Source organism: Schistocerca gregaria, chromosome 3, assembly GCF_023897955.1.
Source record: "Schistocerca gregaria isolate iqSchGreg1 chromosome 3, iqSchGreg1.2, whole genome shotgun sequence".
NCBI classification, from domain to species: Eukaryota; Metazoa; Arthropoda; class Insecta; order Orthoptera; family Acrididae; genus Schistocerca; species Schistocerca gregaria.
The window spans coordinates 327,557,220-327,571,841 of NC_064922.1; the positions used below are offsets into that span (position 1 = coordinate 327,557,220).

At 37.2% G+C, this 14,622-nt stretch overlaps 1 protein-coding gene across 1 annotated transcript in view; it reads right to left on the minus strand.

Moving 5' to 3' along the window:
* The window catches only part of LOC126355359 (uncharacterized), a 255,309-nt gene that overhangs the window by 28,641 nt on the left and 212,046 nt on the right, over positions 1-14,622 (minus strand). The window contains exon 8 of the mRNA XM_050005653.1: positions 8,142-8,279. Within this exon, the coding sequence (XP_049861610.1) occupies positions 8,142-8,279 (138 nt within the window). The remainder of the gene's footprint in view (positions 1-8,141; positions 8,280-14,622) is intronic.

The following is a 14,622-nucleotide window of genomic DNA, read 5'->3' on the forward strand; positions in this document are numbered from 1 at the left end:
CTTTACTATGTATGTTACTGTTAAAGGTAGTACAGTATGCCATTTTTTCCCTATGATGTGTGAACTGATTTACCCAACCAGTTAAATGTGGTGCCAAACCATGGTGCAACTCAGCATTTTTCACATTAATAAAAGTTGCCGAAAGTGAAAGAAGGAAAATGTGGCAGATAAAAATCCTGGAAAGTATTGCACACTGAGCACAAGACCTCTGGATCTGTAGTCTGGGACTTTGCCACAGAGCCACTAAGCCACATCATGCAGCTCAAGGTTCTCTAAAATTACAAAATTACCTGTAATTTTGCGTTCACAAAAAAGATACAGGTTGTCAGAACTGTTCTAAAATACAATTGTGAAATGGTACAGTATTCTCATATAATGAACTGATTTGCTCACTTGATCTCATCATTATTTCTTTTATAAATATCTATGTGTGTATCACATAAAAAGGTACAGCTTTCAGCACTCTGAAGGTTGATTTGAACCTCACAGTACTTTACTATGTATGTTACTATTAAAGGTAGTACAGTATGCTTACTTTTAGAAAAAGGAAAATATTAATTGCAACATCGTTTAACATAAAACAGAGAAAAATAATTAAATACTTTATAACTTAATTATATTTTACGCATTTGAACCCAATGTTACATTCATTAGTCAGTTAAAAATTAGTGTAGATACAAAGAGGTGAAACAATTGGTGTAATCTAAGTAGGTTTACAAAGTGTACCCTGTTTTTGGCAGGCAAATACTTTAACTGATCATTAGGGCATTCCTTACACCACTTTCAGTAGGTAAAAGTTTTTAATGCTTAAAAAAGGAATATGAATATTGTAAGCCTCACTTTTGAACCAAAAACATCTACTGAATACAAATGAACTTGTTTAAAAACAAGTAAAAACAATTAATTGGGACATAAAACCAAACACTAATAGTTTATGGCAGAACTTAATATAAGCCAAATACAAATAAATGTGACATAGTACCCAAAAAGAGTCCAAGCACTACTGGGATACTGTCCATACATTCAGTTAGTATGATGTTAAGCAAAATCCATTACACCTAGCAGTAGTCAGAGTTCAGCAAGTGAGGAAGGGATCATTGGTGGATGGCACTGTGCTATTTACATGTGATCAGCTGGCAATATCAGCAGTGCTCCAACTGCTGGTGCCCTCACTGCTGGATGTGTCTGACTTTTACACATAATGATATGTTTGCATCTTCCACTTGCATTGCTGATGGGGTTACTAAATTGTAAATATAGATGATAGTAAATGACTGTTTCCAGAGTGTCTTGCTTTTCTTTGTTGTACTCTAATACAACAAAAGCTGCAAATTCTAAAATTTGTGAAGACTTATTTCGTCTTTAAGGAAGTATTAAACTTACATTATTGATACTGTATTTACTTTTCACAACATTCTTAAGAAAAATTCCTCTACTGAAAATACATTATAGATAAAATACATTAAAAACTACAAAGGCAGGTTCTACATGCCTCCTATATTTTACTTTAGTTCTTTATTCTATTAACCATGTTTTTATTTCCAACTTTTATCACTGAGGTCACTATTGCAAATGGGATATTGCTGCATAAAATGCATTAATTACAATGTTGTTCACATGAACTATTCCAGTTGAAACTACTGAAGTTCATAATATAAACATGAAACAAGCTTCTTAGTGAATACAAATTCTACAAAACTAATATTCTCACGTTATAAAGTGGTGAGGCTGCCCTCAACACAAGGAATCATGGAAACAGGTATGAAATGGCAAAAATAATTTCATGGGTGTACTGTCAGACATCTGTGTCCAATGGGCACAATATTTCAGGAAATAACCATGTTGCTTGCCTTCTCACCTGCAGTGATGTCTGTTTCTTGTTTTAGCAGATTGTCTCCTACTTCTTTTTAATAAAAAAAAGTGCAGCTTTCCATGTCTTACTAAGTTCGCAGCCACAGCCAAGGTCAATAGGCTAGTCCACTGTTTATATCTTGGTAGAATCTTTAATGAAACAGTCCCAAAATTTTGATGACTGTGTATACCAAATAAATCAATGCAGAGGATAAAATATGTTGTTCATTGGTTTAGAATAAAATCACTTGTATATAAAAGAGACTTACTTCCAGGAAGTATAGAACAGAGTCACTCTTCACATGAAATCAGATTTGTAACATTCTGTTTTATCTAACTGCTTTTAAAGTCCAGATCTGTTGGCCTGCTCTTTGTTATGTCTGATTTGTTGATGATTTAATGTCTTTGGCATTTGCCATCTTAGTTCCACTATTTTAAGGAAGTTGTACACCTTTCCATGCTGCATTTGTATTTTGTGACTAAAGCTTGCATTGTTGCAGCAACAGTAATATTTAACTGATAATTATGACTATTGAGTGAAGCTGGTTTCTGCTGTATCAGGGTAGAACCACTGCATTGCAAATGGAAGGTAATGGCTCTCATCCTGCCAGAAAAGGCCCCTCTAAGTCAGAAGAGGATGCTAAGTAATTAATGAAACACACTGAAGACCAAAAATGTTAGACTGTTTCCAGAATAATGATGTCATTTGCTGCGAGAAGAAGTATTTTTTCTGTGATACTGTCAATATACTCTTTCTGATATTACTGATAAGGTATCAGTAGCTATACCAAGTATTCAATAATGTCATAGTGTTCAATGGAATTGGCAAGAATAATAACCTTTCATTACTACTTTATGAGAAATAAAATTTATATGGTATGTGTGTAATACACAGAAACACAAGTGCAGTAGTTAAAACTACAAACTATGCACAATCAATAATGGTCATACAAGTTTTCAGCAACATACACTAGACATAAAACTCACCAGACAACATATTAGTCACCACATTAAAAGAGCGCAATGGCCTGTTTGGAGCACTGTAGATAGTGCAAATTTGGTAATAGGTGGTCACATGACCTTCCACTGCTGATGTGCCATGGTAATCAGTTGCAGGAAATCTGCACAGTAAGCTGAGCGGTGTGGAGACATGACAAGATGGCAGGAAGGAGCTATAATGATTGAATGTGCTGCAGACCACACTGTTAATGAAATTGCTGGATATGTTGGTTGATAAGCATGTACTGTCAAACATGTCCACTAGCAGTAGTTCACTGCTTGCAACATAACAAGAGTGGCCTTAAAACTATCCTAACCAATAAGGACTGGACATGAGTGTCACAGTAAGTGCCAATGACAATAGGTTTCAAATTCAACAGGAATGGCTGCTGCTTCTGAATGCAGTTCCATCTCAACCGATTTCCTTGTGAACATTGTAAAGGGTACCCTGTGAATGGCCACTGCTCACAGTGGCACTTAGAGATGCATGTCTTCAATGGCTCAAACAACACAAAAACTGGACAGTAACTGACTGAGGGTATGTAGTGTGGTCTGTGAATCATGCTTTTCCTCCTTTTCAAATGATACAAACTAGTGGTCTGATGTTCCAGTGAGGTGTTTAGTTCAGTGGCCAAATATTCAGGTTACCAAGAATGTGAATCAGCATGTTTGTTTCCACAGTCCAAGTGTTGCTCTTTCTTCTACTTCTTCGTGATGAATATGTTGTGATCACAATTGTCTTCCAGGATGACAACAGCTGTGACAACAGGCCTGCATACAAACACTCCTGGTTCAACAAACAGACACTCTCACACACATCAACTGGTTCATTAAATCACTCATTCTTAATCCCACAGATCACACTTTTCTAACTTGAGTGTGCCCCCCTGCAGGCAGCAGCATGCACACAGGCACAAGTAGGCAGGGTACGAAAACAGCTGATGTCGGCAGTCTTGCATCCAAGCTGTACCACATGCAGTTGTACTGCACTGGTCAAGCACAAACAAGCAGGGGTGGTCAAGAGGTTCACGCCTGTGCATGACACATGCAATAGTGGCATCTGGTGGATAGCCTACATTACTTGTTCATGCCCATGAGCATGACGAGAGTTGCCCAGGAGGCACCTTTGCCCCATGGGGTAGCATTGTAACACCCCACCATAGACAACTTCTGATACTATTTGGAAAAAAATAAAAATCAACAATAACAATCAACATCCACAAAATTTTATAATTGTATAAGATCCAGTCACTGAGTGGCTTTATTTGGATAGGGTATTCTTGAAGACTCTTGCAGACTCCCTTCAGGTATTTGTCTGATGTCTCCCAAGGATAAATTTTTTGTCCAGTGTGATTATTTGCACCTGAAAGAAGAGCTGCAAGATGATTTGCTGAAATACTATCTAAATACTATTGCAAATGATGTTTTGAAAACTTTTTAGGTCATGTCAAAATACTATCTATCTATCTATCTATCTATATCCGAATCCCGCTCCAGCTACTGCCGGGTCTGGGTGCTGACGAGTACTCTCCATTTGGCTCGGTCCTCCCACCACTTTTCTTCCTCCACTTGCTACCAGGTCACACCTCTCCTTTCAACAAATATTCTCACTCCCATTTTCCACATGTCAAAATACTCTGTTTATATACTGGACTATTAGTGTCAATGAGACAGAGAATGTCACACCTTACAGAAACAAATGCACAGTATGAGTCAGTAATAATAACATAACTTAATGCACTACTAGTAAAAATACATACAACACATCATAATACTCCTTGTTTTTGGGACAACAGGCTCCTTCATCTGGAGGAAGCAATTCTTTTGCTGGAGGTTGTGAATGTGGAGTCACTCTAAAGATCTTAGATTTTCTTTCTCATAATAGGTGGGTCTCCCTTAGCCTGGGTTTTGAGTGACTTATAATTGCTATAAATGTACTTTTTATTCATCGAAACTATGCCTTTCAAGAAAGTTAAGGAGATAAATTTGATAGTAGTGTAAGCAATGCATAAATTTTAAACTTAATTGTTTTGTGAATAACACAGTTCAATGTATTCAAACTTCTCAGTTGAAGTTCATGGTATAGAATAGATAATACACAACACACTTGTTAGATGACTTTAGCTATCCTGAGAAGAAAGACAAAACAAAACATTACTCAGTACTGCTTTTTAACAAAGTCCCTGTAACTTAAAATGGTTTATAGATTAGATTAAGACTTGTTCCATAGATCATGGATATGACAATTTGTAATGATGCAGAATATGTCAGTTTAACAAAAGGTTTCTTTAAATGTCATAATTCTTTTTCTTTCCTTCTTTTTTGGAGAAGTGACCAAAGATTTTCATGGCAGCAAAAATCACCCCTTTCTATGCCAAAGTTAGTTTAGCCAAAAGTAGTGAAGATAATTTTTTTGAATGATACTCGACTTGTGAATGATACTCGACTTGTCATCCAATGATGTCCCCTATGCACTCAATTGGAGACTAATCTAGTGATCAAGCAGGCCAAGGCAACATATTGGTATTCTGTAGAGCATGTCAAGTTACAATCTGTGGTATGTGGGTGAGCGTTATCCTGTTGAAAAATATCATCTGGAATGTTGTTCATGAATGGCAGCACAACGGGTTAATCACCAGACTGACATACAATTTTGCAGTCAGGTTGCGAGGGCTAACTATGTGTGTGTTCCTGCTGTGATAAGAAATCGCACCCCAGACCATAATTTCAGGTGTAGGTTCAGTGGACCTAGCATGCAACAGGCAGCTTGCAAACCCTCAATTGGCCCCTTATAGCCAACTCATGGCCATCACTGGCATTGAGGAAGACCTAACTTTCATCACAGAACACAACAGTTCTCCAACCTGCCCTCCAAGGAGCTCTCGATTGACTCCACTGAAATCACAAATGACGGAGGTTTGGGGTCAGTGGAATGCTCACTGCAGGGCATCTGGCTCAGAGCTTTCCTTGAAGTAACCAATTCACAACAGTTTGTTGCGTCACTGTGGTGCCAAGTGCTGCTCAAATTGCTGCTGCAGATGCAGTGTGATGCACCAGAGCCATATGCTGAACACAATGATCTTCCTCTCTGTAGTGCCACATGGCTGTCTGAAGCACAGTCTTCTTGTGACCACACAGGCTCGTGACCACAGCTGTCAGTAATCATGTACAGTTGATAAATACCTGCCAAGTCTCTCTGCAATATTGCAGAAGGAACATCCAGGACTCATAGCCCCATTACACAACTTGATCAAACTCAGAGTGTTGTTGATCATTGTGTATTTGTCACCTTAAAGGCATTCTTGACTGACATCAAATCACCACATCCAATCTCAATGGTGACTAGCATTCATGACAATTACAGCACGTATTTAAATCAAACCTGATTTGCATCCTCACAATGGCACTAACAGTGACACTCTAATGCAACTGGTGTGAAATTTGAACCGAATCATCTTTCATATGTAGAAACATATCTACCAACTTTTGATTCTGTCATCAACTCCTTAGTAATGTTGCAATTTTATCCCCCATCATTGTATCTGTAGATAATTTGAGAGTATACAGGGTGTAAAATTTAGCACATATAGCTGTCAACTCTGGCAGCAACAATGGCTCTAAAACGGCTGGGTATCATGTCAGACTGAGCTTGGATGATAAATACAGGCTCATCATTCCACGCTGCTTCAGCTCTATGCCAGAGTTTATCAGTCATAGTTGCAGGCTAGTTGTAACATGTCAGTCTTCCTGCATTAGCATGTCAGTCTTCCTGCATCCCATTACCAGATGTTTTTAATGGGTGAGAGATGTGAAAAACATGCTGGCTCAATCGAACACCAACCATATTGTGGGCCATCAGGACAGCACAAATAATATGCACTCTTGCATTACCTTGTTGAATGAAAACATCATGGAAACTTCAAAGGTAAGGCACTACCACTAACTTTAATATGTATGAAATATAATGGCATCCCATATTACGGACTATAAAAACCAGCTATAATTGTGTTGTACACTCAATGCACCCATTGCCATCAAATCTGGAGGTGGGCCTTTATGATGATCATGAATACAATCTAGCAAAGTGTGTTCTCCTCAGAATCTCCACAGATGGTTCATCATTATGCTCTACACAGAACTAGGACTTGTCTGAAAGGACTACATCATGACACTACTGTGTCCAGAGTTGTTTTTGTGTATACAACTGTTAGCACTTTTCCATCTGCTGCCGTATTGATGGAACCTGTAACAGTGGTCACCAAAGTCAAATTTGATGGTCCACCATAAATCATCACACTGTCTGTGTAGATACTTGTCCTCCTGCAAATGAACCCATTTCCTGATTCATGGTACGTGATGTGACTGTACAGTTTTGCATGACCAAGAAAATAATATGTCTTTCCTACAGGGTGCTAGTCGCATGGGGATGTTGAGCTCCTGTGTGGTGTTAAGTATGCTCCTACTGAATCCATTGATTGCATGTGGTCCTCCTGAATCCATTGATCCCATATTCACATGACAGCCATGGGATTCCAACCAATGTGAGCAGCAATATCGCAAAATGATGAAGCAAAATCTTGATGTGCCACAATCCTGCTGGTGACAAATTGTAACATATACTGGAAGACATTTCTCCTTCTTACACAAGGCATAACACAACTTTTCTTAAACAACTCTTATTTAAGTATGATTTCTGAATCAGGAGTCCGCTGTATAACTGTTCCTTATGCACAGAATGTAGATGGAGTCACTCCTACTTACCTCTTGTTGTTACTATGAAATGCTAATTATTTGCACATTCTAGCATGTAGTATACATGTGTCAATTTCACATTTTTAGCATGCTACATTTAGGGTGTTGCAGTTTTAATGGCAATTACTGTAATAATAATATTAATCTGCTTGCCATCTCCCCTACACACACACACACACACACACACACACACACACACACACACACACACAGAGAGAGAGAGAGAGAGAGAGAGAGAGAGAGAGAGAGAGATTGCTTACTTCTGTTATTTGCTTTGTCTGCAGGATACTTGGCCTCAACTACCTCACTACCACTAACTTTAATATGTATGAAATATAATGGCATCCCATAATACAGACTATAAAAACCAGCTATGATTGTGTTGTACACTCAATGCAACCATTGCCATCAAATCTGGAGGTGCGCCTTTATGATGGATCTTGACGAATTTGCTACTGGCTTACGTGTGTACTTATCATTCACAACACTGTTTTCTTATTGATGAATAAGCTCATTTATTATATATAGAATTTACTTACTTTTAAATTCTGTTGTTCAAGAATATCAGTAGCAACAAGGCAAGATATTCTATGAGAGAATGCGATGATTGCTGCTATGTTGGGAGTGTTTCTGGCTGAATGCTGCTTTAATAAGATTTCAATTTCAATTTCTTCAATCTGAAAAAAGATAAAAATAATATTATAATTTACACTTTTAATTAAATAACAATAAACATTTAAAATTGTGAAATGACATAATTGGAAAATTAAATGTTTAACAGCTGTATAAAATCCTTAGCTGGTTGGCCTTCCACAATAACAACTTTACAGAGACCCTGTTACTTCTCAGAAAATATTGGGATGTGACTATCTTATTAATAAAATAAAAACATGAAAATACTTTTTTTGCATAGTACCAGATTGAGATACTTGTACAAACATCAGAAAATTTAGTAGCATTTTAACTAAAGACATTTTACAGTCCAAATTTTAACAGTAAATTGCCAAAGCATTTCTAACCACAATCTTACTGTCCTGCAGGTAAATTGTCATGCTCAAACTATTCTCATCAATGAGGCATGGAATGTTTATCAGAAAGACAGATTGGACACCATAAGGAGGGGGGTGGGGTGGGAGAGTGTTCATTGCAGTAAACAACAATATTGTGTTTATTGAGGTCAAAATTCAGACTGACTGTGAAGTGTCCTGGATATGACTCAAGTTAATCACTAGATGTTTCTTCTGGCCACCCAATTTTGCTATACCAGTTGTAGAATCATTCGAATTGTGTCTAAAGTAAATAGCATGAAAATGCCCTGATCATGAAAAATTTACTGAATGGGACTTTAACCTGTTGGGGATAGACTTGTGACATCTATGGATTTAATGCACCTGATATGGATAGACAGTATTGTGAAGCAGTTCTGAACATGTTTTCCAAAGACAGACTTGAGTAGATAGTTTCACAACCCAAATGCAATGGGAGTAGTTTAGATCTTGTAGCTACAAACAGACATGACCTTATCAACAGTGTCAGTATATCAACATTTTCAGTATACCGAGTCTTGCAGGTCTCAGATATTAAAGAAAAGACATTTCAATGTCAAAGTTGCTGACTGCTGCTTATTTACTGGCTGACTAGATTTGGGCTTTGCCTGTTTCCGTAAGCCACTTATTTGCATTTAGGATATGGTTGATGTGGACAGTCCTATTGTCATCACACTTAAAATCTCATGTCTCCATTGTTCAGCTTGCTGTGATCCATGCAAAACAATCCCTTATGCACAACTGAGTATTTATTCTTATTGGATTACTTTGTGTGTTATGCTGGCTTGCATCAGCATCTGTCAAAATTATGATAACAGATACAATGAAGAATCCAGAGTGACACACAGTGTAATACAATTAGAACAAATTCTCCATTATGCATAAAATATCATTGTCACATGGATCACATCAGGCTGCAGGTGCAGTGGCCGAGCAGTTCTAGGCTCTTCAGTCTGGAACCGCGCAACTGCTATAGTCGCAGGTTCGAATCCTGCCTCGGGCATGGATGTGTGTGATGTCCTTATGTTAGTTAGGTTTAAGTAGTTCTACATTCTAGGGGCTGATGACCTCCCATAGAGCTCAGAGCCATTTGAACTATCACATAAGGCTGGATGATGAAGATAAGAGATTCATTTGAGTGTGAGGACATAAATAGAACTGTGGACACCAACAATATCCTAAATATGTGGCTTGTGAAAATGGGCAAAACCTAAAATTAGAGAGCCAGTAATAAACAGCGGCTTTGTTGTTAAAATTTCTTTTCTTCAGCGTCAGTATAGACACCATGGATTAGTGTTCATGATGTCATCATATCGATGATGGCTATAAAGTTAATAAACCTGTCACGAAGGCTAAGAGAGTATTTACACTAGAAAGTGTAGATAAGCAGTTGTTAGCATTCTACTTAGGGAATCAATGGACATCATTTAGTTTCAATATGACGACCATAGTGGAATTATGGAGAAAGTTTAAACTGATTGTAAATCATGATCTGGAGGAGTATGTGCCGTAAGTAAATTAAGAATGGATAACAGTCACTGTAGTTTAAAAACAAAGTTCAGAAAATGCTGAGGTGCTACATGGGTCAAAGACTTTTATCCAGTCACTAATTGACCAGCCTGTTGTAGCAATAGAAGGTAATAAAAGGAAAGCTGAAGTTTTATATTTTTCATTTAAGAAACCAAGCACACAGGAGGAGCATATACACATACCTTCATTTGACCATCACACAGACTCCCATATGGACAACATATAATAGGCATTCCTTGTACAGAGGAGCAACTGAAAGCATTGACAACAAATAAGTCATCAGGTCCAGATGAAATCCCAATTCAGTATTACAGGTATGAGCCCCTTAATTATCTTACATTTATCATGAATATCATGATATCCAGGCAACAGGAAAAAAACATAGGTAACTCCTGTATACGAGAAGGATAAAAGAATGGATTCACAAAGTTATAGATCAATATCCTTAATACTAGTCTGCTGCTGAATTCTTGAACATATTCTAAGTTCGAATATAATAAATTTCCTTGAGACTGAAAAGCTCATGTCTACAAATTAGGATAGATTTAGAACCCAGTGCTCATGCAAAAATCAGTTTGCTTTTTCCTCACATGATGTCCTGTGAACCATGCATAAAAGTCAACAGACAGATTCCATATTCCTAGATTTCCTGAAAGTGTTTCACATAGAGCCCCACTGCAGACTGTTAACAAAATCCAAGCACAAAGAATAGGTTCCCATACAATCGAGTGGCTTGCAGACTTCTTAAACATGTTGCCCTCAATGGCTGGTATTCAATATCAACAAGGATATCACCAGGAATGCCCCAAGGAAGTGTGGAAAGGGCCACTCCTGTTCTCTCTACACATAAATAATGTTATGGACAGGATAAGCAGCAATCTGCAACTGTTTGCAGGAAAATAGTATACAGGAAAATTATCATCATTGAGTGACGGTAGGAGAACACAGAATGACTTAGACATAATTTATATTTCATTTGAAGAATGATATCTTATTTCAAAGGTAGAACACTGTAAGTTAATGAAGATTAGTAGGAAAAACAATGCAGTAATATTGAAATACAATATTAGTGGCATGCTGCTTGATCACAGTCACATTGATTAAATATCTAGATGTAATTTTCAGGTTTATTTGGAGAATTTTAGGAAAGGATATCTCATTTATAAAGGAGCCCACATATAAAACACTACTGCACAACCCATTCTTGAGTACTGCTTTAGTGTTTGTGATCCCCAACAGGTTGGATTAAAGGAAGACATTGAAAAAATTCAGAGGCATGCTGCCATATTTGTTACCAGTATGTTCAATCAACTTGTGAGCATTAGAGAGACATTCATGAAGTCAAGTGGGATGCCCTGGAGGGAAGAATGTGTTCTTTTTGTGAAACACTAAAACCAGCATTTGCACCTGACTGCACAATGATCTACTGCCACTAACGTGCATTTCACCAACAAGACTGTGAAAATAAGATACAAGAAATTTGGGCTCATACAGAGGCATACAGACTGATGTTTCCCCTCACACAATTTGCAAGTGAAACAGGAAAGGAACTGATTGGTGGTGGTACAGAGGCTTGCAGATTAAATATTTAGTTGTACATTTCAGGTTCTCAAATATCTTTGTCTTGTAGATGATGTGCAATTTTTTTTCTGTTTTGGGTAGAACATTGAAGTTTCCTGGTTCATCAACTTGGAATGTGCTTTTGATAGCTGATACAGTGTTCCTCACTTTGGTAGGTTTAACTGCAGAAGTGAAGAGTGAAAGACTTATTACTTTTAAAAGACACAAAATGCATATCTAATGAAATTAGTACACAAAATGTTTTTAATGGGAGAATGAGTGTGATATTCTGTTCCCAAATTTTTAATATTTGGTTTTAATTTACTTTGGTTTAATCCTAAATCTGCTCCATTAGTGATTTCCTGTATGTTACTTTTGTTGTAAGAAGACTGACTAGTGCAATGAAACCCCTTTCCATAAGACATGAAGTGGTAAAAGCTATCAACAGCTTAAAAATTTTGTATTTGTGGGGATCTACAGCCTCCAGACATTAAATAAATGTAGATGTGGTCCGTAGTAAGCAGTAATCTGTTTTTATTTAATAGTGCAAATAGCTAATTTTGACTACAGGTATTACCAGCTGCCATCAGTTACCATGTGGTTGGAAGAAATTTGTGCAGTAATGTTTTATCTTAATGTGAGATGGAACTATATGCAGACAATATAGTGCTTTTCCAAGTTGGTTTTACAGGTGCTTGACAATGACAAGTAGTCGAAATTAGCTAATCATATGATTAAATAAAAATCACATTACAGCATATTACGGACCATGTTTATGTTTATTATCAACAGCTTTATTGCAATAGTTCATAGTACAAGGTAAGTAACAGATATGTCTCTCTGATGGCAGAATTGATGATTTTCATTTCTAAACTGTAGTTTAAGTTCTTTGTTAGTGTGTATTCTGATCAGTTCTTCTTGTAATATGACATCCATTTTCTTGACATCACTGTAGGGACTAATAATCCATTGTGGTATTTACATAGAGTCCATCCCCAAACCTAGATTCAAAGTCAGTGTGAATGACATCTAAATGTTGAATGTAGGCTGAAAAGTCATCACCTTGGCAGTTTGTATGCAAAAATTTGGAAACTGGTAAAAATTTCACCATTCAGTGTTTTGCTTCATTAGTTTAATTCTCACAAGGATCACTAAAATGATGGACTTTTTCTGTATCAAATTTAGACAGTCAGCTTGTAACTGCAATTAAATTTAATAAACAAATTGTTAAATAAGCAATGTTTAGTCTCCCCTTGATTAAATATTCTTTTAAAATTGGATCTGTAGCATCCAGAAACTCTCCAACTGCACAGACAACCTAAAATTTTAGGCTTTGCTAAGAATTTTATTTACTGCATTAATGAAAAACTGAAGAATATATCTAAAAACAAAGATGATGTGACTTACCAAACGAAAGTGCTGGCATGTTGATAGACTCACAAACAAACACAAACATACACACAAAATTCAAGCTTTTGCAACCAACAGTTGCTTCATCAGGAAAGAGGGAAAGACAAAATGATGTGGGTTTTAAGGGAGGGGGTAAGGAGTCATTCCAATCCCGGGAGCGGAAAGACTTACCTTAGGCGGAAAAAATGACAGGTATACACTCGCACACACACACATATCCATCTGCACATACACAGACACAAGCAGTCAAAGGAACTACAAAAAGGGATTTTGCTCCCAAACAATATGATATTGATTGACTTTAACTTCTATGGTAGTTGGCTAAGACTATTCCCAAAAACATGAACAAGGGCTCCCTAGTTCTGGGACAGCAGAAGTTAGTCACTATTGTAAACTAATGTCTTGTGTCCAGCCACTGCAATCCTCAGTAATGTTACACAGAGCCTTGTGCCTGTAGTTACTGCAAAGTGATTGTTGTGCCATGTTGTATTGTGTCACAAATTAATATATCTCTTGATGAGTGACAGACCTCTTGATGGAGTGGTTCCTAGCTTATCAGAGAAGGGCATGGGATAGTATGTCATTGGAAAAATAATTAATAATGTTGTTGAACACTGTCAGAAGGAGAGAGAAAACAGAGTTACTCCACTCCCTATCTTAGCTGATGAGGCAAACACTGATATACACAGGAGCAAGCTTAAGCTCTGTGAGAACAATTTGGAATTTTGATTACAATCTGCTTCATGGGTTCCACTTTTGTGGATTCCTATTTACATCTAATACAGCCCCAACTCTTTTATTGCTGAACTGGGCCCCTTGTAGGATGGAGCTAACTCACTTCGGGAATCACTGATGTAGATATACATGAAATCAATTATGACAATACAGCAACATATTATGAAGTTATAATTGGCCAAGAGGTAAAGAAAAGACAGACACTTAATAAGAAAAGAAAGAAAAAAAGAGACAGAAATGCAACCCGCATGAGAGTGAGGAGTTCCTAAAAAATGCAGACCGTGTCAAAAATGAAAACACATGTGTACAATAGAATAGATGCACTACTTGAAGGAAGTGGAAAAGAAGTAGACAACACTACTGGAAAATTAACATAAATAGAGATTAGACATGTAGGAAGAATTAAAATTTAGACCAGAGGAAGTTCCTGCTTGGAAATGCAAGTCATGGAATGAACACTTCATGACAATGACATCCATGTAGTGAGAGGTATCCAGGGCACTGAATCACATTGAAGAGAACAAAGCTATGTCAAAATTTAACATTTCATGTATGTTGGCAGAGGATAAGGAAGGGTAGCAGTTGTGGCATGTTTGATCATCCATGCACTTATTTCAAGGATATGAAGAAACTATGTAAAACCTAAATCAGGATTATTAGGGACAATGGAACCACTTTCCTGCTAGAAACAATCTGTCACCAGAAAGTGTAGTCACCACCAGGTATTGTGAGCCACCAT